This window comes from Chelonia mydas, chromosome 5 (assembly GCF_015237465.2).
Source record: "Chelonia mydas isolate rCheMyd1 chromosome 5, rCheMyd1.pri.v2, whole genome shotgun sequence".
NCBI lineage: Eukaryota > Metazoa > Chordata > Testudines > Cheloniidae > Chelonia > Chelonia mydas.
Window position 1 is genome coordinate 50,057,531 of NC_051245.2, and position 26,962 is coordinate 50,084,492.

At 40.9% G+C, this 26,962-nt stretch overlaps 1 protein-coding gene and 1 long non-coding RNA gene across 13 annotated transcripts in view; one reads left to right on the plus strand and one right to left on the minus strand.

Moving 5' to 3' along the window:
- Positions 1-26,962, plus strand: part of LOC119566731 — a 55,199-nt gene that overhangs the window by 23,848 nt on the left and 4,389 nt on the right. The window lies entirely within an intron of this gene.
- DHFR (dihydrofolate reductase) overlaps positions 3,885-26,962 on the minus strand; it is a 40,442-nt gene continuing 17,364 nt past the window's right edge. For all 9 annotated transcript variants that reach the window (XM_007066428.4, XM_043546291.1, XM_037903163.2 and 6 more), the window contains 3 exons: positions 22,733-22,859; positions 7,261-7,376; positions 3,885-6,464 (listed from right to left, as the gene is read on the minus strand). In XM_007066428.4, the coding sequence (XP_007066490.1) occupies positions 6,386-6,464; positions 7,261-7,376; positions 22,733-22,859 (322 nt within the window). In that variant the 3' untranslated portion in view covers positions 3,885-6,385. The remainder of the gene's footprint in view (positions 6,465-7,260; positions 7,377-22,732; positions 22,860-26,962) is intronic.

Below are 26,962 nucleotides of genomic sequence, written 5' to 3' on the forward strand. Positions count from 1 at the left end.
CAGAATGTTTTCCAGTTTCTTAAAATGCATTTAGTCACAATCTGAAAAACAATTAAAACTGAATAATTCCCATAGATTTGCACTATCTGTGGTGAATTTTCTTATAGAGCATAGGAAGAAAATGAAAAGTTAAAAATGGCCACAATAAAACTTTCATCTCTTGATTTGCTTATTACAAAGATGGTTTTTTTCCCCTCAGCTTGCTGTCACTAGAATAAAACTGCTTATCATTTGCTTCTGATAGTGTTGCTAATATTATTTTAGTACAGGGGTGGGCAAACTTTTTGGCCTGAGGGCCACATCTGGGTATGGAAATTGTGGCGGGTCATGAATGCTCACGAAATTGGGGGTTGGGATGCGGGAGGGGGTGAAGGCTCTGGCTGGGGGTGCGGGCTGTGGTGTGGAGCCAGAAATGAGGAGTTCAGAGTGCGGGAGGGGGCTAGGGCTCCAGCTGGAGGTGCAGACTCTGGGGTGAAGCTGAGAGGTTTGGGGTATAGGAGGGTGCTCTGGCTGGGATGGAGGGGTTTGGAGGCCAAGAAGGGGATTGGGGCAGGGGAGGAGGTTCAGGGGTGCAGGCTCCAGGCAGTGCTTATCTCAAGCAGCTCTTGGAAGCAGCGACATGTTCCCCTTCCAGCTCCTATATGGAGGTGTGGCACTGGCCAGGCGTCTCTGCGCACTGCCCCATCTGCAGGCACCACCCCACAGCTCCCATTGGCTGCAGTTCCCAGCCAATGGGAGCTGCAGAACTGGTGTTTGGAGCGGGGGCAGTGTGCAGAGCTCCCTGGTTGCCCCTATGCCTAGGAGCCAGAGGGGGGGACATGCCACTGCTTCTGGGAGCCACACAGAGCCATGGCATGCGTGGAGTGGGGCAAGCTCCTAACCCCGCGCCCCGGCTGGAGCAGGGCAAGACCCCAACCCCACTCCCCAGCAGGAGTTCGAGGGCCAGATTAGAAGGTGGGCTGGGCCGTGGTTTGCCCACCCCTGTTCTAGTAGATACCTGCAATAACTACTTTATCTTTCACAGAGCTCACTAAATGTGCAATCTTCAGTGTCAGCTGAAATAAATACAAGGCAGTTAAATAAAGGCAAGTAAAATGTTCCATGTCCTATTGGAGTAAAAGTAAATTTGCCGGGCAACTCACTGCTAAGAAATTATCATAGTTGAATAGAGCCCAGTTTCACTCCATTTCCATCTTTTCAGCACTTGAACTTGAGTAAATGAAGAGTGGCTTGATCACAAATTCCAATTTCTGAAATTTGCTGGTTGACTGCATATTTAGGAGCCAAATTCTGTCCTAGTTAGGTCCTTGCACTCCCATTAACTTCAGTGAATTTGGTCCTGTGTCTTCATTGGTGGACTTCAAGAACTTAGAGCCTGATCCTGATTCCAATGTAAGTTTATGGCAAATTTGATTTGCCATAAAATCACTTGTCCTATTTAAGTAGATGCTGGATTAGATTCCTGAGCATAACCACCTTTGGTTTCTTTCATGTGTTCAGTCTGGATTTGTGCTCTTTATGTTCACGCTCCAGTCCTAATTCTGGTTCATCACAATCTCTGCATAGCTTTTGAATTTCCAAAATTAAGTGGAGCAGCATGAATATGGCCTAGAACAGTGCTACTCAAAGTGGTGGTCCACGGACCGGTGCCGGTCCATGAGCCATCAGCTGCAGGTCTGCACGCACACTGGAAAAAAAATATTGCCGGTTCCCTACATCAGATAGCTTGAGAAGCACTGGCCTAGAAGAATCCAATGCAACTTTTCAGACAAATCTCAACTGCCAATAACCTTTGTATTATTGTTATGTTTGACAAAATAAGTTACTGGGCTGAAATTAAAGGCAAATCTCAATCAATCTGTGGGGAACCTCAGAGTAACTTAATATTAAGAATATGTAAACTACTAATTTCGGCTGCCTCAAAAGCGGCAGGCTTGCATCTATTTAACGTGTAACTTACATTCCACTCCTTGCACATCACAACTAGCTTAAACTCATGTGCTAAAGGAAACTAAAATGGTTTATATCACACATCATTGGGCAGATGGAGATGTTTAACAAGAAAAATAAACCAACAGAGTGTGAGTTAAAAATAATAACTATACCTTCTTTCAGCTCCTTGGTGTGTAAATATACAATTTTAAAATCCCGCATACCTATTAATCAAAAGGTGATCATTTTAACTTTAAAATCCATCAGAACCAATCAAACACAAAATACAAACCCCATGTTGGCCAAGAAGGGGTTAACGAGAGCCCTGTGGGCTCAAATCAACCCTGCCATGCTACAAGTGCAGAAGGTGTCAGGCCTGGAGATTGGAGCTAAACGGGGAGAACCTAGCTCAGTTGGTGGCTGACAAGGAAGGGAAGATGATCTTCAGCTCCTACTTGATGAGAAAAGCCTGTAAACTAAGCCAAGATTACTGCCAGTCAGGGCCTCCTTGAGGGAAGGTAGGCCTGAAGCAGGGAGCCTGGATCCATGTTGGCTAGAAAAGACAGCCCATGCATAGAAAAACTGCGTCCATTCAAGGGCTGAGACAGATTAACCTTCTTTTGAGTTTGCTATATTTGTTCTGGAACTCTGATAACTTGGAAGGCATGACACTTCAGTGTGACTTAGCCAGATGGCTAAGTCACCGCAGCACTGGACCATGTCAGAGGTGGCTACTGACCACTGAAGACCTGGAGAGAATCTAAGGGTGAGTAATGCCATACCAAGTCACAAAGGGGTGCTGTGGAGGCTGATATTGCTTTAAAGGGATATTACTTTTGCAAAAATATAATCCATTATATAGCATCCAAAACTATTTTTAGGGACCATTAAGGTTGCAGCACAATGCACCACATTCACCCCAAACCTTTAAAGTATGGAAATTAGTAGTTAAGGCAGAACACTTATGAATGTGGAAAGGAATGCACATCACCTATAATACTGATAACACAGTTCAGTGCTGCATTAGATGTTCATTTCCATCTCCAACAAATACCCAAAAGCATATTTGCCTCAATTTCAAACTTATACTCTAATGCAAAGTGACCGTGTGTGGTTTTATATCACTTATACCAACAGACCTCCACATCTGACTGTTATTCATTCCATGCATCTGGGAGGTCATTTTGCCTTAACATTACTAGGTCACTACTGTTGGTGAGGGAGTCTCCCTTTCTATCCCCATCTCTGTCTTGTTTGCACTGTGGTAGACTTGTCATCAGAATTCAGTGGGTCTGACTTGGCATGCAGGCATCCTGCTAGAAAATATTCTGTAAACAAACACTGCTGATATATAACATGTGCTAGAAATTTGCACACGCGGTGCAACGATGTGGCCAAAGGACAGAGACCAGAGTACTTTAAATCTGACAAAAAGGTACAAAGAAAAGACAAACAAGTGGGAAAAATTGTCTGAACTCTTATCCTCTGTATCAATTCATTTTTATCAAGCCACCATGAAAATTCAAATAGTACTCAAAGTTTATATACTTTGTTTTGGTTTTTGCCATTTTTGCCACAATATATTCTAATAAATCCCATGAACCACATCAATTTTAGAAGATGTAGAAAGGCGCTGCTGTACTACCATAATATTCAGTATATGCAGTAAAATGCACTAATGGCAATCCTGCTCCCATGGAAGTCAATGGTATTAGGGTTGGCCTTAACCGTACTGTAGTGCAATGTTAATAGTCCTAGAATGTTAAGGCATAACACGCTATTGTCTGGCTATGTATGTTGAATACAATAAGCAGAGTCCCATTATGTGTCTGTTTTTGACAGGATTTCTGTTCCACATGGAACACTAGCAGTCTGAAGTGGTCAAATTCAAAAAAGTCAAATTTATTAATGAAAAAAAGGTACAAGAACATAAAACAAAATACAAAACTTACTCTATTATTAAAAATTCATTTTATTTCAGTCATAAGTCCAAATGGCAAATTGACAATGCAATTTCTACAGGAACAATAATGATCAAAAATATTACATGAGTTAAGTCAATGGAAATGATAAACTTCCTTCTTATCAGCTTAATTTACAGAAGAGTATTTTCCATTATGGGGGAAATAAGCCAATAGAGTACAGTAAAATGAATGATTATAGGTTTGCTATGCTTTCATTTAAAGACATAAAGGGTCAGATCATTTCTATAAATGCAGAGGAGTGGGCAACAGGATAGGGACTTGCAGTTTCCCTGGAACTTTTCAATGTGGAGGGAGAGGCAGACACTCAGAACAAGTCAAGGGTTCCAGCCTGTAAACATATGATGCTGGGGTGGGGGGGGTGGGGGGGAAGGCAGAGACAACACACAGGCTATCTATGCAGAATCCTTCCTGAGGTTGTTTCCTGAGGCCTCTAGCTTCCATATCACTATGAATTATTAAGTAAGCATGCTTGTGTTTTCTCAGCACGTTATGCTTTCAGTCTTAAATTACCCACTTCCCACCACCACACCTTTAAGTTATGTAATGTACATAATCAAGCTCAGAAATTTTGACTTCATAACACTGATCTTTTTGATTCAATAGGTTCTCAAAGTTTTAATACTTGTACTTTTAAAACACAATTCAAGTCTTCCAGAATAAATGACCAGTTAAACTAGGTTGGGTTCTGTTTAGCATCTACCTGCTTCCTTTATTCTGTTTGTCACCTAACTGAAGGGTATGCTACTTTTCATTTAAGTGATGGGTTAAAGATCTAATTCTACACTATCTGTGATGTTCCTTGCTTAGAGCTTGGTCTTTCAGCATAAGGGCACTCAGCAGCTTAAAAGTAATAATTTCACTGAATGGGAGGTAAGGGCACTCAAGCTGCGCAGGGAGCACTTAGTACATTGCAGGATGTGCTTATATTCAGATCTGCAACTAACGGTCTAATTTTAAGAGGTTCTGAAGTGCTGTCTTCAATCCCTGTTAAAGTCAGTGAGTTGCAACACCTCAGCATCTCTCTGCACCACACAAGAGCAGCCTTTATATTTTTAAAAACTGAAATTGCATTTTGGAAATGTGGCCTATTTAGTTTTTTTCTCCTGATTCTCATGCATGGGGAAAAAAATTCTAGTGATAGCTCAGGAAAGGAATTATGGGGGCTGCTTTGACCATAACTTGATTTTTCATGCTCATGTTTTAAAGTTCTGAAAAATACTATCCAACTTTGTTATGACAGATTAGACACTTCCTTATCAACACTGATTTTTCTACCTTGGCACATGTCATTCTGTTTAGCATATTTTTACTCCAAAATATCCCCAGCTAATAGATAAAAAAATGTAATTGAACCATCGGGCTTCTGGCTTATAAAAATTATACTCAACTACACAAACCAAGTCTGTATTTTTCCACTCAGGTTTTTGGTAACTACATAAACCATGAGTGAAAAAAATGGTGTATACATTGATTATGTTGAGTTTATATGTAAGTTTATATGATATTTTGTATTAGGCAACTTCAAATTAGTTTCTGGAACCCATCCTGGTTTTGGTATGTAAATTCTCTTTTCATACTCAAGTTTTGTCAGTTCTGTTCTACAGATCTCCTACTAAGGAATGTTCACCTACGTTAAAAATTCGTCACCTTGGAGAACAGAGGTCTCAAATTCATTTCTGAACTCACTACCTTTATGGTAAGATCCTATTTACCAAGGAACCTATATGGTACTTGGAACCGAAATCACAAACACAAATGCTATCTCTAGAGGTAATAGGACCTGAGCCGAAGTCCACTGAAGTCAATGGTAGTCTTTCCATAGACTCCAGTGGGTTTTGGATCTAGCCTTTAGTTAGCATTCCTTACTCAGGCAAAAAACTCTCATTAACTTCAGAGTAAGGAGGGTTGAACAGGACCCCTAATTGTCTTCTGCCAGACCCATATCTACAGTATACATCTTACGATGGAATTATCTACTACTATAACTTGTCAGTTTCTCCTCTGCTGATGAATGCTGATTCACTGAGGTGACTTTTTTGTGTGTGGAGTTTTGAATGGACCAGTTTGCCGAAAGGGTTAAGACTGTCTACCTCTTGCAGCACCATTCAAGTAAGATATGGCTATGGCAGAAAGCATCCCTCTCCATACCAGAAGGTTTTTAAACAGATAAAGTATATTTGTTTAGTGTGTAATATAGCACTATGGCTGCCATTAAAAAAGTTAAAATTTACTTTTAGTTACTACACAAGGTAGGAGATACCACAGTTATTTCCCTATGCTTTGGGCCAGATCAAAGTCCCTTGAGGTCAATGGGAGTCTTTCCATTAACTTGAATGTACTTTTGATCAGCTGCCTAGACTCAGAAAGAATTGTGGTTTCTCTGGTAACTATACAAAATGTATAAATAATGAAACTTTAATGTATGTTGACAGTATGCATTAGTGCAATAAGCCTCAAATTAACTATGTCTAAACAGTTTTTTCATACACTTCATATTTGTACCGGATGCCATTCTCTTCCTGGACATCAGCAGGGACTCCTGGATATCTGGAGAGGAGAGGAAAAAAAACCCCAAACCCCATAATTTAATAGACTATCATCTGCAACACTTCTAACAAACTGGAAAAGTCTGAAAACCAAAACACCATCCATAACATGGGAATGCTGATTACATTTCAATTTTTTAGCAAGTGATTTTATTAGTAGCAGAATTATTGGATTTAGCAGCTGATAAATTCGAGATGCTGCATCCCAACTGCATTGCTAGCTCCAGCATTAGCAGTATTTGAGCTTCAACCAGTTCCCTGCCCCTCCAAACAGTCCAGATAGATCAATCTTAAAGAACCACATTTGTGCCTGTGGACAGGATTTGGGTTAGGAGCAAAACTTCAGTTATAGCTCAAGCTAATGTGGAAGTGAAGACAAGCCCTTAGAGACAACTGTAGGGTGTTTCTGTCAAATGGGGTGAAACAAATTAAGGTTCTGATTCTGCAAAGATTTACACATCTGTGTAACTTTACATAGGTGAGCATTAGGCTTACATTTTTGGCTATAGGATTGGAGCCTTAATTTGTTTTACTACATTGGACAAGGACTCCATTAATTAATTCTTTTGAATTAAAGTACTTTTCCCTTTAAGACATGGCATATTCTTTCTGGGCCATAATATTCAAATAAAAAAAAAATTCTGGAAAATTTACATAGCAGTAAATGAGAGCAGAATATGGCCCTAAATGAGATTAAAAAATAATTCAAAGTTGATTCTGAAGTCTCTCATTTTTCTGCTATTTGAAGGTGAACTGTAGCCCATCATACCAGATTATTAACACATCTTGATACTTACTCTGGGAGACATTTGTATTTCTTCAAATCAATTTCTGGAAAAAATGTGTCACTTTCAAACTCCTGCAAAATTCTTGTCACAAACAATCGCTGGTGAACTGGCTTCTCCATTGCTGCCTGAAAAACCAAAACAAAGGGTTAAAATTTTAGTTCTTTCTACAACACCACAACTAGGATTATTTTTGTCATGGAGATTTTTAATGTAGATTTTGATTGAGAATTATTTTTAGTCAAACGTATATAAAAAAGTATCCAGTAGATTTCTCATTTCAAATGCTACTTTTCTTTGCCATTTTTCCACATTCTTGTCCTCAATATCTGCACCAAACATCCCCAGAGTAATATCCAAAAAGAACCAAGAGACCAGAGTTTTAGAATGGCAACATTTGTCACAGTAACTGTATAGGGAACCATAAATTCTGACACTATGTATACAGATGAAACTTAAGAGTCTTCTATGTATTGTGATTATAGAAGAGGACTGGTAGTCAAGAAATGTTAGTTCTATTTCTGGCTCCATCCAGTTTAAAGTGTGATCTTGGGAAAATTATTTTTTTGTCCCAGTCTCATCTTTTAAATGGTGATAATACCTACTGTGACATTCTGTGCCCCCAAGGAAAAAGGCTGCACCCCATACTCACCATGGTGATATGATTATGATTTTGTTTTGTACAAAGTATGCCCTGTGAAGGTATTATTCTAAAAGTCTTAATCTGTTGAACATTATATCCTGTTAAGTTGTATGTGGTATCATGGTATATGAAGTTATAAAGTTTTGCTATGTATGTGCTACTGAAACATGTTGTGAGGTTGGGAACACCCACATGCAGCCTTTCAGGTACAACAATAAAAAGGCCAAACAATGTTGATGGTCTATTGAGGAAATACATACACTCACAAGGATTACCGCAGGAACTGGGTACAAAAGAAACCTCTCAGTGATAGCACTACACAATGGAGACTGTTTGACCCAGGTCACAGCAAAAGAGCTTTCCAGCAAGTTGGAAGAAGATATAGAAGAGGGGAAGTGACAACATGAAGGAACCTCACTCTCCCTACAACACAACAGCTGAAAATATCAGAGGGAAAAACTGAACTGAGGGGAAGGGTGAAGAGAGGAGGAGTACTGGTCCCAGGCAAGAAAGAAGAAAGCCCTGCCTGTGTATGAAACGTCAACAAACTGCTTGTACTATTTAACAGGGGTGAGACACTGCTTGATTCAAACCCTATCTAATATATTAGGCTTAGATTGCGATTTTGTTTTATTTCTTATGTAATTTACTTTGATCCGTTTGCTATCACTTATAATCACTTGAAATCTATCTTTCTGTAGTTAATAAATCTGTTTTAGTTAAATATATATAAAACAGCTTGGGGAAAAATCTCAGCTCAGTAACAAGGGTTGGTGCATGTCCACTTACCTTTGTAGAAGTGGTGGACTGGGTAATAAATTCATACTGGTCAGGTTTTTGACCAGGGCCGGACGGTATGGCCCTGGGGTCCTAGTCTGGGAAGCTGGATGTATTTTGGCTGGAGCCTCTCTATTGTTGGTTAATGCAGTGGCTAGCCCAGCGTTCATGAACACAGCTGAGTATGGCCCCTGCCTGTGGATGTTTGGGTGAGGGCAAACTTGGAAGGCTTTGCAGCTTGTCACAGCAGCACAGTGCGACAGGGAGTCCAGAGGTGAGACAGAGGACTCAGTGATAACCCAGTTTCAGGTGGCACCGGGTGGGTAGGGGGGCGGCACGGTGGGAAACCCGTCACACCTACTTCACTTCCCTTACTTCTGCCGACAATTTAAAACAAAGTACAAGTATCTGAGACACTTATTCTTGGGTTAGTCTTCCACTTGCCAATCCCCAAACATTCAAAAATCATGAGACCTTAAAAATTATTTTATTTTGCCTTCTGATTTTTGAGTCTATAAGGTGTAGTTGGGTCACATTTTTAAAAACTGTTTTCTGCACCAATAAGGGTTTGAAAATAATTTAAAAAAATACATGGAAGCTTGGATTCTCATGTAAACATTTGTCTGCAAAAGCTGGAACTTTTAGTAAACTATCAATACCACAACGTTTGTGATAACAACTATGAGAGTTGGCACGAAAAAAATCTTCCCCTCAAGTTGCAGTAATTAAAAACTTAGTGAGAGCTGGAAATCTGCAGTAGGTCCAATTGCTTTTGCTCCAGTACGGACAAAAGACAGTGCACAGCATGCCCACTCACCCCTGCACAGCAAAACTGCACGAGTATCACTATGTATGCTGTCCACAACTGGAATCCTCTAACACTAGGGCCCTACCAAATTCACGGCCAGGAAAAACTTATCATGTACCATGAAATCTGGTCTTTTGTGTACTTTTACCCTCTATTATAAAAGTACCCTATACTATAGGGTAAAAGTACACAGCATTTCTCAAACTGGGGGGTCTCGACCCAAAAGGAGGTCGCAAGGCTATTGTAGGGGGTCATAGTATTGCCACTCTTCTATGCTGCCTTCAGAGCTGGGCACCTGGCCAGCAGCTGCTGCTCTCCAGCCACTCAGCTCTGTAGTAGTAAGGGTGGCAATACCGTGACCCCCCTCCTCCCAATAGCCTTGCAACCCCCTTTTAGTTTGGGACCCCCGAGTTTGTGAAACGCTGAGTCTGAAGGGCTTTACATGTTTATATTTTGTTGTTTTTAAAATATATATGCATATTTTGTTACAACATGGTGAAATTTAAGATTTAAATATCTGGAACCATGAAATTCAAGATTTTTAAAATGCTATTACTGTGAAATTTACAAAAAAGGACCACGAATTTGGGAGGGCCCTATCTAGCACCTAAAGATTCTATAAATTATTGGCCAATTATCTATTGCTAGAAAGCTGCTCATTCTGCCAAAACCGAAATATTTGTACACTTACTCATTCAAGTCCCCCCACTACTCTTCAAAGAACAGTCTTCTAAATCCTCCCCTACCATCTCAGCAAGCACCTTTTGAAAAGGAAATTTAAAAGCCTTTTATATTTACATGATTTGTGATTGCATCTCTGACTCATACTACCCTTTGTCTTCATCATTTTTCCCAGGAGAATGTCAAACCAATATGTTCATTCATAAGAGTAAGCACTGGCAGGTTGTTTTGGGCTAACATGAATATATAACTACATTTCTACCAAGGTCCCTTCCAGTCCTATATTTTTGTGATTCTCTCTCATGTTAAAAGGTTGCTTTTCTGCTTTGTTTAAAAAATATACTGTAAGGTTTCACCCTGTTTTCCTAAAGTATGTGAAAAGATACCATTACTCATCTAAAACCTACCACCAAAGAATACTGGAGAAATCTCAACTATTTAAACAGACATGCCTACAAAAGAAAATACAGCTTTTAAACAGTAATAAATAATTTGATCTGTCCACTGTTAATATTGTAACCCCCTCCCCCAATCTGGTTTGTGGCCGAGACAAGACCACAGCAGCACTTGTCATGCTGACAGAAGAGCTACACTTGTGTATGGACTGGGGTACAGATCCATTCTTACAATACTGGATCTCCGTGGCATTTAGTGCTATCAACTGGAATGAAGAGATCATGTGTATAAGAGATATTAGGGGGATTGCACTAAAATGGTTCCAATTCCTTCTCTCAGACTACACAGAGGGTCATGAGGGGGAAATTGTTATTCTACCTCCATCATCTCATTCATCCTAATAAGTCTACTTGAAGCCACAAGGGGAAGTTACATCCACATGAATTCAGATGCCAGAAATAAAATAAGAGAAGTAAAAAATATTTTCCAGCTATCCAAGTGTCAGGATTCATCAGCATCTGCATAAGCAGTAGCTGTCTGAAACTAACCCTACGTAAGACAAAGGTAATTCTGGTGCAAAAAAAGTAACAGTGCCACCGTAACACCACCCTCCATCAAATTTGCCTACTTTCAGATTGTTGCATACATCTGGAGCCTCAGAGTTTTTCCCATAGATTATAAAGGCAGAAGGGACCATTATAATCATCCAGTCAGATCTCCTGTATTACACAGGACATAAAATTTCCATTCCTCACTGATAATGGATGTATAAATAGCTATGCTTACGAAAAAGGCACTCTTCCATCTATGCCTTTATAAGAAGGACAAAATCCCTTATCAGATTGGCTATTGTGAACCCAGATTCATGATCTATGAGTTTGATTGCTACAATGCAATATACCTAAGGATGGAATTGACAGCCTTAGAAAGGTTCCAAGGAGTTCAAGCTATACCAGTTCACCTGCTTAGCAACAGTGTCTATAGAGGATGCAAGAACTCAGTGCTCTGCTTTTTATACTGGCTCCCCACTAAGTAGTTTAAGGTCTGAGACTTCAGTCCTGAGTTTTGAAGCCCTCTTTGTAAATGGGCCAACCAACTTCTGGATGATGTTCTTTGACAGAAGTTCTACTGGAACAATAGAATTGTCAACCACAAAAGTGTGGCCAATGAACACAGGAAACAGAGCTTTCTCTGCAGCTGTCCCATAACTGTGGATCTCACTGCTGGGATATCAGAACAAAAAAACCTCTCCACCTCAAAAACAAAATGCAAATCATACTTTTATAACCTAGTTTTTTCCCCCCACACAATAAGCACAGAAACTAAACAAGTTTCTCTCCACACAGGGAATAGAGAGCGAGAGAGAGAAAAACAGATGCTATGTATTTCTTTTTAAAATCTGTAAAACGCTCAGATATTATGGTGCTATGTGGTATAAAACCCTAGAAAGAAAAGAAAATATTCATTTTAAAATGTTAGTATGATAAGGAAAAAACCTCTACAGTATCTGTAAAGATAGTGATGCAAGTTATTAAGGGGGGAGGGGGGAGAAAGAAGAGGAGGGAATAAGCGTGGGGAAATAGTTTTACTTTGTGTAATGACCCATCCACTCCCAGTCTCTATTCAAGCCTAAGTTAATTGTATCCAGTTTGCAAATTAATTCCAATTCAGCAGTCTCTCCCCCACTGTTCCTCAGACGTTCTTGTCAACTGCTGGAAATGGCCCACCTTGATTATCACTACAAAAGGTGTCCCCCCCACCGCTCTCCTGCTGGTAACAGCTCACCTTAGGTGATCACTCTCGTTACAGTGTGAATGGTAACACCCATTGTTTCATGTTCTCTATGTATATAAATCTCCCCACTGTATTTTCCACTGAATGCATTTGATGAAGTGAGCTGTAGCTCACGAAAGCTTATGCTCAGATAAATTTGTTAGTCTCTAAGGTGCCACAAGTACTCCTTTTCATTTTGCGAATATAGACTAACACGGCTGCTACTCTGAAACCAGTCTTTATAAGACTGACTACTTTAAGGAGAGGAAGTTACAACATTGACAAACAAGCGACTCCAGCCTTTTCATAATCATAAAACCAGAAGGGACCACTGTGATCTAATCTGACCTCCTAAATAACACAAACCATAGAAATTCCCTTAATTATTTCCTGTCTGAACGACAGCATATTTTAGAAAACTTTGATTTAAAAATTTAAAATTGCCAGTCTTTCCCCGTGCCTGAAGGAAGCCTGCCAGCAAAAAGTACTGTGTCAAAAGAACATATCAACTGCATCCTTGTCTGAAGTTCTAGCTCCTCTGAGAATCCAGAAGGCAGAGAGAGCTGAAGAGTCTGCAGATCTGTATCTTTTTCTTTTGTCTATTTTTTGTCTTTTGTTTTTATTAGCTGGGAGATAACCCAACCCTTTTATATTTTTTAATCTTAGGATTTGGAAGTATGGTTACATGTATGAGATAATATTTAAGGAATTACATATCTATACTGAAAATAATGTCCTCAAAGCCTTGGAGTTAAGGCAGGTAACCAAGAGGTGACCTCTTAAAAGGTTCCTTTCAAGCAGGAGACTGCAAATGCTTCTCTCTCTGTCATGTGTGTATTGAGCATTGTATGTCTCACATCAGAGGCCTATTTGCATACTGAGCCTGACACCTGTCGAAAGACTACAGGAGTCTACAAGATAAGAAATTTAGCAGGGAGAGAGCAACAGCAGGAGAGGATTCTGTTTATAGAATCACAGAAGTGTAGGACTGAAAGGGATTCCATAGGTCCCAGTCCTCTGCACTCAAGGCAGGACTACATAATAACTAGCCCATTCCTGACAGGTGTTTGTCTAACCTGTTCTTAAAAACCTCCAATGACAGAGATTCCATAACCTCCCTAGACAATTTGTTCCCGTGCTTAACTATACTGACAGTTAGGAAGTTTTTCCTAATGTCCAACCTAAACCACCCTTGCTGTAATTTAAGCCCATTGCTTCTTGTCCTATCCTCAAAGGTTAATGAGAACAATTTTTCACCCTCCTCCATATTACACCTTTTATGTACTTAAACTGTTATGTCTGTGCTCAGTCTTCTCTTCTCTAGACTAAATAAACACAATTTTTCAATCTTTCCTCATAGATCATATTTTCAGGCCTTTAATCACTTTTGTTGCTTTCCTCTGGACTTCCCCCAATTTGTCCACATCTTTCCTTCCTAGGCAGTCATTTATGAATAAGGCTATGATTATGTCATAGAATCCGTGACTTCCATTGGCCTCTGTGACATTTTCTGCCCCAAGGCTGGAGATCCCAGCTGCCCCCCACCCCACAGCTCTCAGCCCCTAACCTGGTGGGGGAACCCCCCACAGCTGCCTAGCTGTGGTGGGAGGCTGGGGGACTGTGCAGCAGCCCAGTCCCTGCAGGAAGAGGGGGGACCCTGGAGCTCCCACTTGCTGCAGGTGGCAGGGAACGCCCTGGAGCTCCCTGCTGCTGCGTGGGGGGGTGACCCTGGAGCTCCCACTCATTGCAGCAGTCAGGGACTCCCAGAGCCCTAACAGCGGTGGGTGCTGAGCTGAACCCACCTCCCCATTTTGTCAGGGATATTTTTAGTAAGCGGTGTCTGTGAATTTGTGTTTATTGCCCGTGACCCGTCCACGACTTTTACTAAAAATATCCATGACAAAACCTTAGCCTTATTTATGAATAAAGACAATGGATTGTGGAGGTATATCTTGGAGTACAGAAGTACACTCTGGATCCTTCACCTTGGAGATAAACTGACCGCATGTCTTGTCTTATGAAAAAGGGATTGCAACCTGCCTGGTTGGAAAGCGCTGCTAAGCAATACTTGAGAGTACCTTTTAATTAAGTCTAGGCTCCAGAATGCTTGTTATGATTTTACTTTACATGTAACCATTTGTTTCCAATATTTCTACTTGCTATGAATTGAATCTCTATCCTTTCTTAAATAATTTTTCACTTGTTTTCACTATAAACTTATTTAAGTGCTGTGTGTTAAGCAGAGCAGTGATCTGTTGTGTAACTGGTAAGCTGGTATGTACTGCTTCATTGGAAGCAGCGGATCTGTCAATACTATCGGTGTCCAGTGAAATAGGGGCTTTACATTGCAGGGAGATGATCTAAGGGCTTGAGGGTTGGAGCATGCCTATCACTAAACTGTAGAGAGCAAGGCCTGTTTTAGACACAGAGAGGAGTGCTTATGTTGCCTGTGGCTGGTTGAGTACAGAAGTTGACCCGCTGTAGGCACAGACAAGGCTTTCTCACGCTAAAGCCAGGTGGTAGTGAGGTGCCGCACAACCCTGGTTATTACAGTCACAATAATATCACCTCTGTTCAAGCTGGAAGAAAAGATTAACTGCCACAACAGAACAGAATTCTAAGAAGGAACCTTAACTGGCTCTGAAGTTGTGGTTTAGACATTACCTAATCTGGTTTCAGTATTAAGCTTTTAATCAGCTCTAAATCACAGATTAGACTGAGGCTGGTAAAATTCTTTAGTTTGGGTTTATAACCAAGTGGATAGTCATTTTCTTAGAATCCCCTTTAGAACTTAAAGAATGATTATTTCTAGAACTACTTTGATGACTTAACTCATTTTATGATTTAATTCCACTCTGATGTTGACTAATTTTTTGATTTGACCTTGATTTGATAGCTGTGTTGTTTTATTTTCAGTTTATTAACAACTTTGGTATTTTCTTGATTTTATTTTTGGTTTAAGTATGTTAAACAAAATTTATAAAGAAATGGAGTAACATTTCTTTCAGTAAGTAACACTACTTCAGAACCTTTGAAGGACCTGCATGGCTATTAGCCAGTCAACCTAAAAACTTGACCAGCTCCTCCCATTTATTCTTTAGGTCTACTGGTTAATCAATGATCTGCTGAGCAAATTGTGAGAACCACTGTAGCTTGATAAACCAGTTATTCCCACTGCATAACGTGGCAAACCGAAATGGGGACGTGAAAAAATTTCAGGGGCGTCACAACCAGCCTACCTCTTCCTCCATTTTAAAAATATTTTTGTTGAAAAAACAAAACAAGAGATGAGAATTTAAACAACAAAACAGCACAAACTGATGCAGTGGTGCCTGACTGGACTGGCAGGTAGCCTGAAACAATACTATAGGTGTGGCTTGCTACGTTCCGCTCATTCAAAGCCTCATGAACTCTGCAAATTCTGCAGCTATGGAAATTGGCATTTGTCCAATATGGCACAGCATTTTTTCCCCTCAGAATTTGCTACAGCCAGGTATCTGACACTTTGATTTGCCTCCCTGCCCTGCTGGGAGCTATCTGCAGCTTCCGCTTAAGGAGACGATAACCAGAGTACAGTTTATGCTCTCTGCAATGTTCCATGCAGCAGAGTGGTCACAATCATCATCCTTCTGCCCTTTTCTACCATTTCCCCCTCCTTCTGTGTATATGTGCTTCCAGCTTGACTTTCTTCTCCAGCGTACGCAGACCAAAGCATACACCAGAATGTACTGCAGTAACTGACAAACTTCAAAGATGTGCTACAGTAGTGGACAAAGGATTCTGGGTGTGCATACAGCCATTGAAAAGAGGGAGCACTGAGCCAAGAGGAGTTCAAACATCCATCCACTGAATTCCTCAACTGCAGGCTTATGGGTTCATAAAAGCAGAATCCTTTGTTAATACGTGGCTATCTGGTAAATATGAAATCATCTAACTATCAGACTTAGTATCATTATGAATAGTTAAAGCTGCCAAGCCTCATAAACAGGGAACATTGAGACACAGGTTGCAGTCAATGCAACTAATCTTTTGTAGACGTCTTCTGCTGCAGCCAGTCAAGTTAAAGCAATTCCCCTCCTAGGATGCAATCAACTGACAAATTCAGGAAATGGCTGCCAGTGTTCATGACCGTTGTTCGTAGGAGTTCAGGTGAGCAGTACCACCACTTTTCTACAGAACTGAATGAAACCACAGATGTCTGCAGTCCAACTTTATCATTTTCCAGTGTGAGTGGGAAGGATCCATACGTGAACACTTCCTATTTTTGCAGCCCACTGACAAGATGTGCTATGGGGGGGGGGATAGAGGGGAGAATATCTGAAGCTTTCTAGCAATCTGTTTTTGCAGCTGAGTTAGGGTGGCATTTCTGCATTGGTATTTGCACTGACTGTGCCCGAGTTATGGTAGGAAAACACAGTGGCAAGATCTGGCAACTAGCATCCAATCTATTGCACCCCAAGTAATTTGGGCACATGATTCACTCCACCTGGGAGCTTTGGATCTAAAGTGGATTCCAGCAGAACAGAAAGGTACATAAGACTACAAAAGTTGTGAACTTTAACCAATGCTTCACTGTTTTAGGTGAGAAAACAGACACTCCACATTTACAGATCCTTTTGCACACTGAAATTTGTCTTTTTTATGTGGCAAAATTTTGAATGGCTTGTTTGAACTCAAAGCACACAAGGATTTTCCTGGCTGAATGAGCCATTGACCTACCCTTTCCACATTGCTAAATTGGAGGAGGTTGTGGTTAGAAAGGTGGGTCCGAGAATGGTAGAGGTTGAGAACTACTGTGATGCACAATACTTTTTGTAATTAAATGTAGCAAACAAGATTCAGAAATCAGATTGAGAAAGGAAACTGATCCATGAACAATGTCAGATAGTTATTTAAAATAAGGAAAAATGTGTGTGGGGGAGGGGTTAGCGGTATTGAACAAATTAATAAAAGGGCAATAGGGTGTATTCTGAACTCCTTGCCAATAAGCTGCTTTAGCTGCTGCCAATAAGAACATACTTAATTCTGCAGTTGAGTTTCTTACGGTGTGAATAATTTATTTAGACTTTTACAGTGCAATTTACCATGTAATGCTTTTTGAAAAATAATTGATATACCGTCAAATTGCTGCTATTGTCTTCAACAGAATCAAACAATGCTAATGTTCTCACTTTTAAAATGGTTATCCACTCTTCAAATAAAACTTCTTGGTTTATCGTGTGTGGAACCCATTCTAGAACGAGCTTTAACTTTCAAGGAATTTAACTTGAACCTTCCTGCTCCTCAATGTGTCATGGTGAAACTGACTGAGAACAAGTAATTCCTCAGTCTACAATATGCTGTGCTTCATTTACAGCAAGAACAGGATACACACAGAAAAACGACAACAAATTGGGAATCTCCAGATTAATTCTCACCAACTGGTGAATTTGGCGCTAATGGGAAAAGATAATATTTAAGAAGCTGTTTTCTCAGAAGTGTGCGTTTGCGGCAGGTCATCTTTAAAAGTCTATTTGTGCATAGGGAAATACAAGTGCAGAAATACCAAGATACAGAGTAGTCATAGTACACCTCTGAAGTATTTTCACCAAAAACAAACAAATCCATTCCCAATCTTTTTCCCTGCTGCCCCATTCCTTCCCCTAAACAAAAATAATAATATCTATCATGCAGTCAAACATTTTAATCATATGGTGATTTCTTGCTCGATTTAAATTAGGCTTGATGTAGTCAACCTGGAATTATAAAATAGGCATACTGGATAAAGATAGCTTAATTAAGTTTCTTGGAAAACTCCTGAACCAACCTCCCATCCAGATGGCAGAAGGAGAGTGTGACAGGGTGGGACTCACCACTGCAGTGCCTCCTACTAGCTGTTTTGGAAATTAGCTCTGCACCCTCTTCTGGTGGTATCTCGCCTGCCGTCACCTCTGCTCCTGGATCCATGTTGCCCCAAGGACTGCGGTGTCCTCTTCATGACACAGCCCTTCGTCTGTGCCACACTCAGTGTCCCCCCCTTCCGGGGGACAGTATCGCAGTCCCTCAGTCCAGCCACTTCCTCAGTGGCAAGTGTGGGCCGGAGGGGGGGAAAGGTGACAACCCAGGGCTGCTTGTGGAGCCCCCTCTGACTCCTCTGTAGATCTCCCTGGGCCACTTCCCCACAGCCCCAGCACCCTCTTTGTCCTTGCCTCAGGGCCTCAGCCTGCAGATCCCTGCAGCCTGCCAGGAGCTGCCTTTAGCTCCCCAGGTCTTTGCCTGCCAGATGCTTGCTGTCCTCTGCCTGCTAGGCAGCCAATCCTCCTCAAGCTCCAGGGAGTGACTGAAGGTGCTCTGCTCCCCAGCCCTTCTTATATGGGCAAGTCTGGCCCTGATTGGCTGCCTCCTGCGCAGCCTCCCTAAAGCTCTATTAACCCCTTATGGGCCAGTGTGGGCAGGTGCGCCAGCACAGAGAGGAAGATATCAAAGTTGTGAAGTTAATAGGCCTAACTGGATTTTGGGGCCTGCTGGATGTCCAGTTGCATTCTAACAAGTATAACCTGTATCCAGAGGGAAAAAATAGAATAACCCAACACAATCCCTAACCTCTTGGTGTCCATGCCATGAGACACAGATGAACAGACTTCTCAAGACACATTAGCGTGACAGCTTATTCCAGAGAGAAAGGCTTAAAAGGGAAGTCAGTGCTCTCATTCCGTGTTGTGAATACTAAGATAACAAAGGTCAGTCTGGGCATACCAGAAACATCATCGTTCTCTCCTACACCAGCCTTTTCAGTATTCCAGGAAGTTAGGAATGGAAAGGACTGAAATCATTAGATGACATTTACCCCCGGTTTAAAGTCTAGTGGTTAAACAGGATATTTACCACTAACGTCCCAGAGATCATTGAACCTGCTGACAATATTCTGAAGCCAATGGCCACAAAGTGCATCCGAGGAGGTATGATCAATAAAGTAGAAGGATGAAGTTCCCAGTTGTCTGGGATTAATCTGGGTGTAAATTAACTCATTTATGCTGAGTATCTTGCCCTGCAGAATGAGGTGATGTTTGGATCATAAGCAGATTCTGAGAGCGTCCACCCTGGCTGTGTTTATACACTGCTGAGCTGGGGTCTATAGGAATGTGAAAGATCTTGCTTCTTTAAGGCTCCACTGAAGTGAAAAGAGGGCAAGCCAGAATTCCTTGGACAATATTTCCTTTAGAGTCTATGTTTTTTAAGTCAACTTGGTCATGAGACATCTCCTAGTCCTTCCGCTCTCTTGCCTGCACACTGATTCAGAGAACAGAAACAACTGTAGTCCATGAGCTCACCTATGTATCCCTACACCAAAAGAGGCAGAGAAGAGGTGAGGCCAGGGTCCCTCACACTGACCAGCTGAGAAGAGCACAGGCTACATTATCTTAAAGGGTGATGCAATGGTTGTTCTTCTTAGGATCTCCAGGCAGCATTGTCTTTGAGGCACACTGTCTCCTGAATCTCCCATTTTAAGAGGTGGTGGCTCATTACTGCCTCCAACATGGGCGTGCATCTAATAATCAAAAACTGGCCCTATACCTTCATGAAGTCACACAAAGTAGTATGATCAAAATAAAGCTTTAAAAAGCAGATATCTACTATCAATGGATAAAATGATTCATTTAAATTAACAGCAGGCATTTAGTATCCACACAGATAATTTTCTACCTGCATATCTCTACATGGTAATCTTCCAGAAGTCCTTATCACACAACTACAGTACATCCCTGATGTAAGCACTAAAAATATTACCTTCACTTTTCATCAAACACTTATAATTAAAATAATAATGCTAGTTTAAATGCACAACTCTGTACACAACTGTCAGATTTTTCTCAGTAAGCTACAAGCTTTCACAAAATCTCTTGATTAGATACTTGAAATAATGGAAACAGTTAAATTTAAAATCAGATTCTATTATGTTGATCAAGCCGCTTTTGATCAAGTCTGTTTATCGTATCCACCTTGCAAATTATTATTTTTCTAAACAAGGGTAGGTGTGCTGTGGTTCCAAATAGCATTGTTGTCTGCAAGACAGCAAAAAACAGTGCACAACATAAAAACAGTTAACTAGGTTAGAAGTCTACAGTACAGAATAAATTCACTGTAAGAGGAGGGAACATTAAAATACATATTTTGAACCACTGGATGTGCAAGAAGAAATTACTTCTGCATAAGTTGCCCTTTCTTCTGAACTGCAGACAGAAGCTGTCATAAATATAAAGGGAAGGGTAACCACCTTTCTGTATACAGTGCTATAAAATCCCTCCTGGCCAGAGGCAAAACCCTTTCACCTGTAAAGTGTTAATAAGCTAAGATAACCTTGCTGGCACCTGACCAAAATGACCAATGAGGAGACAAGATAATTCAAATCTGGAGTGGGGGGAACAAAGGGTTCGTCTGTCTGTCTGATGCTTTTGCCAGGAACAGATCAGGAATGCAGCCGTACAACTGTTAGTAAGTAATCTAGCTAGAAATGCGTTAGATTTCCTTTTGTTTAATGGCTGGTAAAATAAGCTGTGCTGAATGGAATGTATATTCCTGTTTGTATCTTTTTGTAACTTAAGGTTTTGCGTAGAGGGATTCTCTATGTTTTGAATCTGATTTCCCTGTAAGGTATTTACCATCCTGATTTTACAGAGGTGATTCTTTTACCTTTTCTTTAATTAAAATTCTTCTTTTGAGAACCCGATTTATTTTTCATTGTTCTTAAGATCCAAGGGTTTGGGTCTGTGTTCACTTGAACAAATTGGTGAGAATTTTTATCAAGCCTTCCCCAGGAAAGGGGGTGTACGGCTTGGGGGGATATTTTGGGGGAAGACGTCTCCAAGTGGGCTCTTTCCCTGGTCTTTATGTAAGACACTTGGTGGTGGCAGCATACGGTTCAAGGACAAAGCAAAAAGTTTGTACCTTGGGGAAATTTTTAACCTAAGCTAGTAAGAATAAGCTTAGGGAGGTCTTTCATGCAGGTCCCCACATCTGTACCCTAGAGTTCAGAGTGGGGAAGAAACCTTGACAGAAGCCAAGTCAACTCTCTTGTTCCCATTTTGTAATTACGCCAAATCTGAAAAGAGTTCCACCAAAAAAGGTATCTTCATTAAATATGGAAGCAGAGGGCTCAGATGTTGAGTAATGAAGGGTAACTACTATTTCTATATTTTCCTTTACAAGTTGTTCAAGAAACTGGGCATAAAGCTAGGTAAGCATCTTGTGGGGGAAAAAAAACCCTGCACTAAACGATTTCAAGATAGCAAATTAGTGATAATAATGTGAAAGATTAAAATATTTTTTAAAACAATGTATTTCTTACAATTATTAAACGAACTTATGATTGAATAAGAACTTAGTGACACCTTATTTTCCATTACAGGGAAAAGATATACATTTACTTTAATCAGTTATAGTGAGGGGGGTTCAAGAAACATACCTTTTTGTAAAGTACACATTGAGGTTGGCAGAACATTGATCTTGAATCGATGATCACTGATAATTTTTTCCATGCTCAAAAACATTACCAGACTAAATCTGGTATGAGGGTGTATGTGCGGAGAGACAGTGTCCAGAAGAAGCTGATAATGGTTAAAGAGGTGGCTTTGTGGGGATAGGGATGGTGTCGGGGCAGCTGAAACCTGTTGTGTGGATAGGGGAAGATGAGTGGTTTGGGATGGGAGTGTCTGCATGGGGCATGGCTGGTTGCTAGGTTGAGGAGGTTAGGGCCAACACTAGGTACACGCCTCACTTTCTGTCTCCACTACTATCTCTGCTTGTTGCTGCTGCCGCCTCACTGCTTGCCTGCTCTTCCCAGAATTCCTTTTGCTTCCACACAGGTCCACAGTACCTTCTAGTGGCCATGAGCTGCAACTGCAGGGCCATTCCTGCAGCCCAGCTGTAGGATTAGATAAGTATAATGTAAAGGGTTAAATTAGCTTAGCTAAAAATTTATACATGCTTTGCAGTTTGTTGTAAAGTGCAGATGTGTAGCAGTTGTGGAAAGGCCTTGAAAGATGGTATGTTTGATTGCAAATACTGGACCTGGAATATGGCTGATAAGATAGGAGGAAAGTCTTTGAAGAAACCCCAATCATCAAAGATGGTTCTAACTGGTTTTAGCAAAGGAAAGGATTCGAGAAATAGTGGCCATAGTCATATGTATGTGGTAAATAAGGTATAAAAAGGCCAACTCTTGAGAGTTTGTTGCTAGTAGCTGCCTATCCAGTTGGAGCCAGCCAATATGGCTTTGAGCATCCCCAGTGCTAGTCCTGTCGTAAGTACTTGATCAATACAATTACAAGTTATTGTATGCGTGTGCTAACTGCTGAGCCATCTGGCTCCCCGCTCTCATGGTCCCACAATACCATTTTAAGAGTATTAATTTAGTGTTCCAACTGTACCTTATAAACGGAACTGCCTCCGATGATCCAAACCATGTCTATCTTACTTTTTAACTCTGGTGAGTCCAGAAGAACTAAAGCATCATCCAGACTTTTGGCAAGGTAATCTGCTCCTTTTGGGGTTTCCCTAGAAAATAAAGTTTTATTGCTTTATAGCTGTAGAGTGTGTTCGCCATGATAGTGTAATTTAAGTAGCTACTTTATATTTTGTCTAAATTGGTTTATAAGCAACATGTCCAAATACATTTTACATTTAGCACAATCTTTAGCAACAAGGTAGATTTTTTTTAAAATAAGAAGTTTAATTAAAAGTTCCCACCGTACAGTGGAATAGAATCTTCTGCATTACAAATCAGCATTTTATTTTAACAAACAACTAATTAAGTTGTATTATAAATTATGGGGTTTAAATTTTGTATTGGATATTTATTTAAACAACACAAGAGACACAGACTGATAAGTCTAATTAAACTACCAGACTTCTGTTTCAACCTGACTCCTACTAGAATTGTGCTTTTCATAATGAAGCTAGACACACAACAATCCCCTCTCTCTAACCCAGGGGTCGGCAACCAGCAGCACGCAAGCCGATTTTTACCGGCACTCTACTGTCAGCCGGGGTCCCGGCTGCCGGACTGGGTGAATGAAAACCCAGGCTGGCAGCGGGCTGAGTAGGGCCGGCGGCTGGAACCCCGGTTGGCAGGAGCCGGCGGATGGAACCCCAGACCAGCAGCAGGCTGAGCTGCTCAGCCCGCCGCCGGTCTGGGGTTCTGTCTGCTGGCCCCACTCAGACTGCTGCCGGTCTGGAGTTCCGGCCACCGGCCCCACTCAGCCCGCTGCTGGCCTGGGTGAACAGAACCCCCAGCTGGCAGCGGGCTGAGTGGAGCTGGCGGCCAGGACCCTGGCTGGTAGAAACCGGCCAAACCCCAGACCACCAGTGGGTGAGCCGCTGCCGGTCTGGGGTTCTGTCTGCCACCCAGCTCAGCCCGCTGACAGTCTGGGGTTCCGGCCGCTGGCCCCTTGCCAGCCGGGGTCCCTGCCATCTGCCCGCTCAGCCTGCTGCCAGCCTGAGATACCAGCCGCCGGCCCCGCTCACCTCGCTGCTGCTCTGGGGTTCTAGCTGCCCAGCCCCCTGCCAGCCAGGGTCCGGTCCTCTGGCCCTACTCAGCCCTTCTGCTGGCTTGGGGGTACCGGTAGCCAGCTCAGGGCTCTGTTCCTGGCCTGGGCCCAGCACTCTGCAGCCCTTATAAAAAATTACACTACAATTAGCTTAAAAACTGGAAAAACTCAAAAAAATTGTATATTACAGTAATCATTAAAAAAATGTATAATGTTAATAAATACACAGGTTTGATGAAACAAAGTAGCTGTACTTATATGACTGTGCTTAATTTGTGTTTTCAATGATTTACCTTCTAAAAAAAAATCTCGCATGTCTCGCACCCCCAGAAAGGGCATCTCGCACCCCCAGAAGGTGCATGCACCCCAGGTTAAGAACCACTGCACTAAACTGATAATATCTGCATTTTAATTTAATTTTAAATTAAGCTTCTTAAACATTTTAAAAACCTTCTTTACTTTACATACAACAATAGTTTAGTTATATAATATAGACTTATAGAGAGAGACCTTCTAAAAACATTAAAATGTATTACCGGCATGCAAAACCTTAAGTTAGAGTGAATAAATGAAGACTCGGCACACCACTTCTGAAAGGTTGCCAACCCCTGCTCTAACCCCTGCCAAAAGAACCCAAGTTACTTTAATTTTTCCCTCTCCCCAAAGATGACAATGCTAATTTGAACTTCTATTTGACTGGATGTGCAGTCATTACCTGCAGATTTGAAGATGTGCCCAAAAAGTTTAGCTTTTAAAGTACTTTAGGTACTACAAACTTCTGTCAATGCACACAATTCTATTCATATAAATCAGGTCTGTGCAGGTCTTTGGCTATTTTAGGAAAAAGATTTATAAAATTTATATCATGTAAAATGTATTCTCTTGCAATATTTTCCACCAGTTTTTTTTCCTAGTCCAGTGGTTTTCAACTAGGGGTACATGTATCCCTGTCGGTATGCAGAGGTCTTCCAGGGGGTACATCAATTCATCTAGATACTTGCCTAGTTGCACTAGCAAAGTCAGTACAAACTAAAATTTCATACAGACAATGACTTGTTTATGCTGTTCTACATACTATACACTGAAATGTAAGTACAATATTTTTATTCCAATTGATTTATTTTATAATTATTTAAGAAAAAGGAAAAAGTAAGCAATTTTTCAGTAATAATGGCTGTGACACTTTTGTATATTTTGTAAGCAAGTGGTTTTTAAGTGAGGTGTAATTTGGGAATACGCAAGACAAATCAGCTTCCTGAAAGAGGTACAGTAGTGTGTCAAGGTTGAGAGCCACTGTTCTAGTCAAATGTCCATAAACAAAAGAAAACAAATCCTCCATAGAATTATGTGTAACCCACTACGGTTACATATGTATGCCCAAGTGTTTTTTTTTTTTTTGTTTTGTTGAAGAGCAGGATTGAGCCCTCCATTTGTAGACCGATACAATGGCTGATGGGGATACAATACTAAATAGGGTATCCTCTTCAGAAAGTTAAAATTTTGGATGATTACTGAAATCTTTAAATGCTGTAGGGCTAGGAGCAGATTGTGACATTGCTTAACCCAGTTATGGGCAGCACAGTGTAATGTAGCTAAAATTAGCTACATACTTTCTCCCTACTGCTACTCTTTATAGTTTGGGTGGTCTATCTATCAGATTTCCTGTAGTCAATATGTTCTCTCAAACATTTACACACAGTCCTGTCTTTTGAACTGTTTTAACAATTTTGGTCAAATAAAAAGGTTTCTGACTCTTGTTTAATGCACTTCCAGTCTCCTTAGTAATGAAAACAATTACTTCCCCCTACCCCCGCAAACAACAACAATCTTTGCACAGAAAAGCATAACAATAGAGCATGGCTCTAGCAGCTGCAAAAATTAACTTCACAGAGTGCTATATATAAAATGAATAAACATCTTCATCACTTCAGGAAAAGCTCTAATCTGCATTACACATTTCCCAAGTGGGATTCCTTTCTACTTTATTTTGGCTTCAATTTACTTTGAATAGCTTTTAGCATGTGAAGTGCATAATTTCAAGAGTGTTTGGACATGTTACAGTTTTCTTTTATTTGGCTCTACTGAGCAGGGTAGGGGAATAAATTAATAGAGTATCTCAAAATGGGGAAGAATGGAGAAAGAGTCATGAAGAATTATCCAACCTGCAAGACATTTACATTTATTGGCTTCTGGTTACGGATGTTTACAAGTTAACATTTGCTGTTAAAAGGGGAGTTGCTTGTCACTAGGGAGTGCGGTAGCTTAAGAGAAGCATGGAGCAAGGCTCTGAGAAACTGGAAGTATATGTTTTCCCTTAAAGGCTATTACTGCCCAAAACGAAACAAAACTAAATACAAAAAGAAAATCCGCAAAAAGCAACATAAGCAATCAAATTACCAAGCAGCCAAGAAACTATAGAAATGTGATTAAATGCAGGAACTAGGGAGATTATGAGAAGGCTCAAAATGTCTGCATGTAGATTTGATACACACACATATGATATGTTAAAGTGAATTCAAGAATGCACACATGAAGAACGCTGAATTGACTGCTTTGGATATTGGGGTCATCCACAGAACAGGTGGAGAACAAACCATGACTATCCCACCAACAATGTTCCAGAGGGGCCAGCTCCAGGGGTATGAGAGTAAAATAGTTTCCAGGCCCAGACCTAGGTAATAAGTTGGCTAATTAATGCCAATTAGAATGATGTATGTGCCTGAGAGTGAGAAACATGGAATACCTGTTCCCTGAGAAGTGGATTCAAATTAAATTTATGACATGGGACATTAAAAAATCTCAGAGGGAAACACCTTTTGACCCTGATCCCGCAATCCCTGTATAGTATGAGGATGGACTGCTGAACCCATACAGATACCCGTTGATTTCAGTGGGGCTCCATGTGAGCACAGCAATCTGCCTGTATATTACACACTGCAGCATGGGATCCTTTGTAGTTGGCCTGGGCTGGATTTGAACTGGTGGCATAGGCAAGCACTTCATCTCTATCTCATTAAGCAATCCAGTAGCCTTTATTATGAAGATTCATAGGTGACTGGGAATAAAATTATGGTAGTTTCCCTGGCTCCTGGAAATATCGTAACCTCTCTC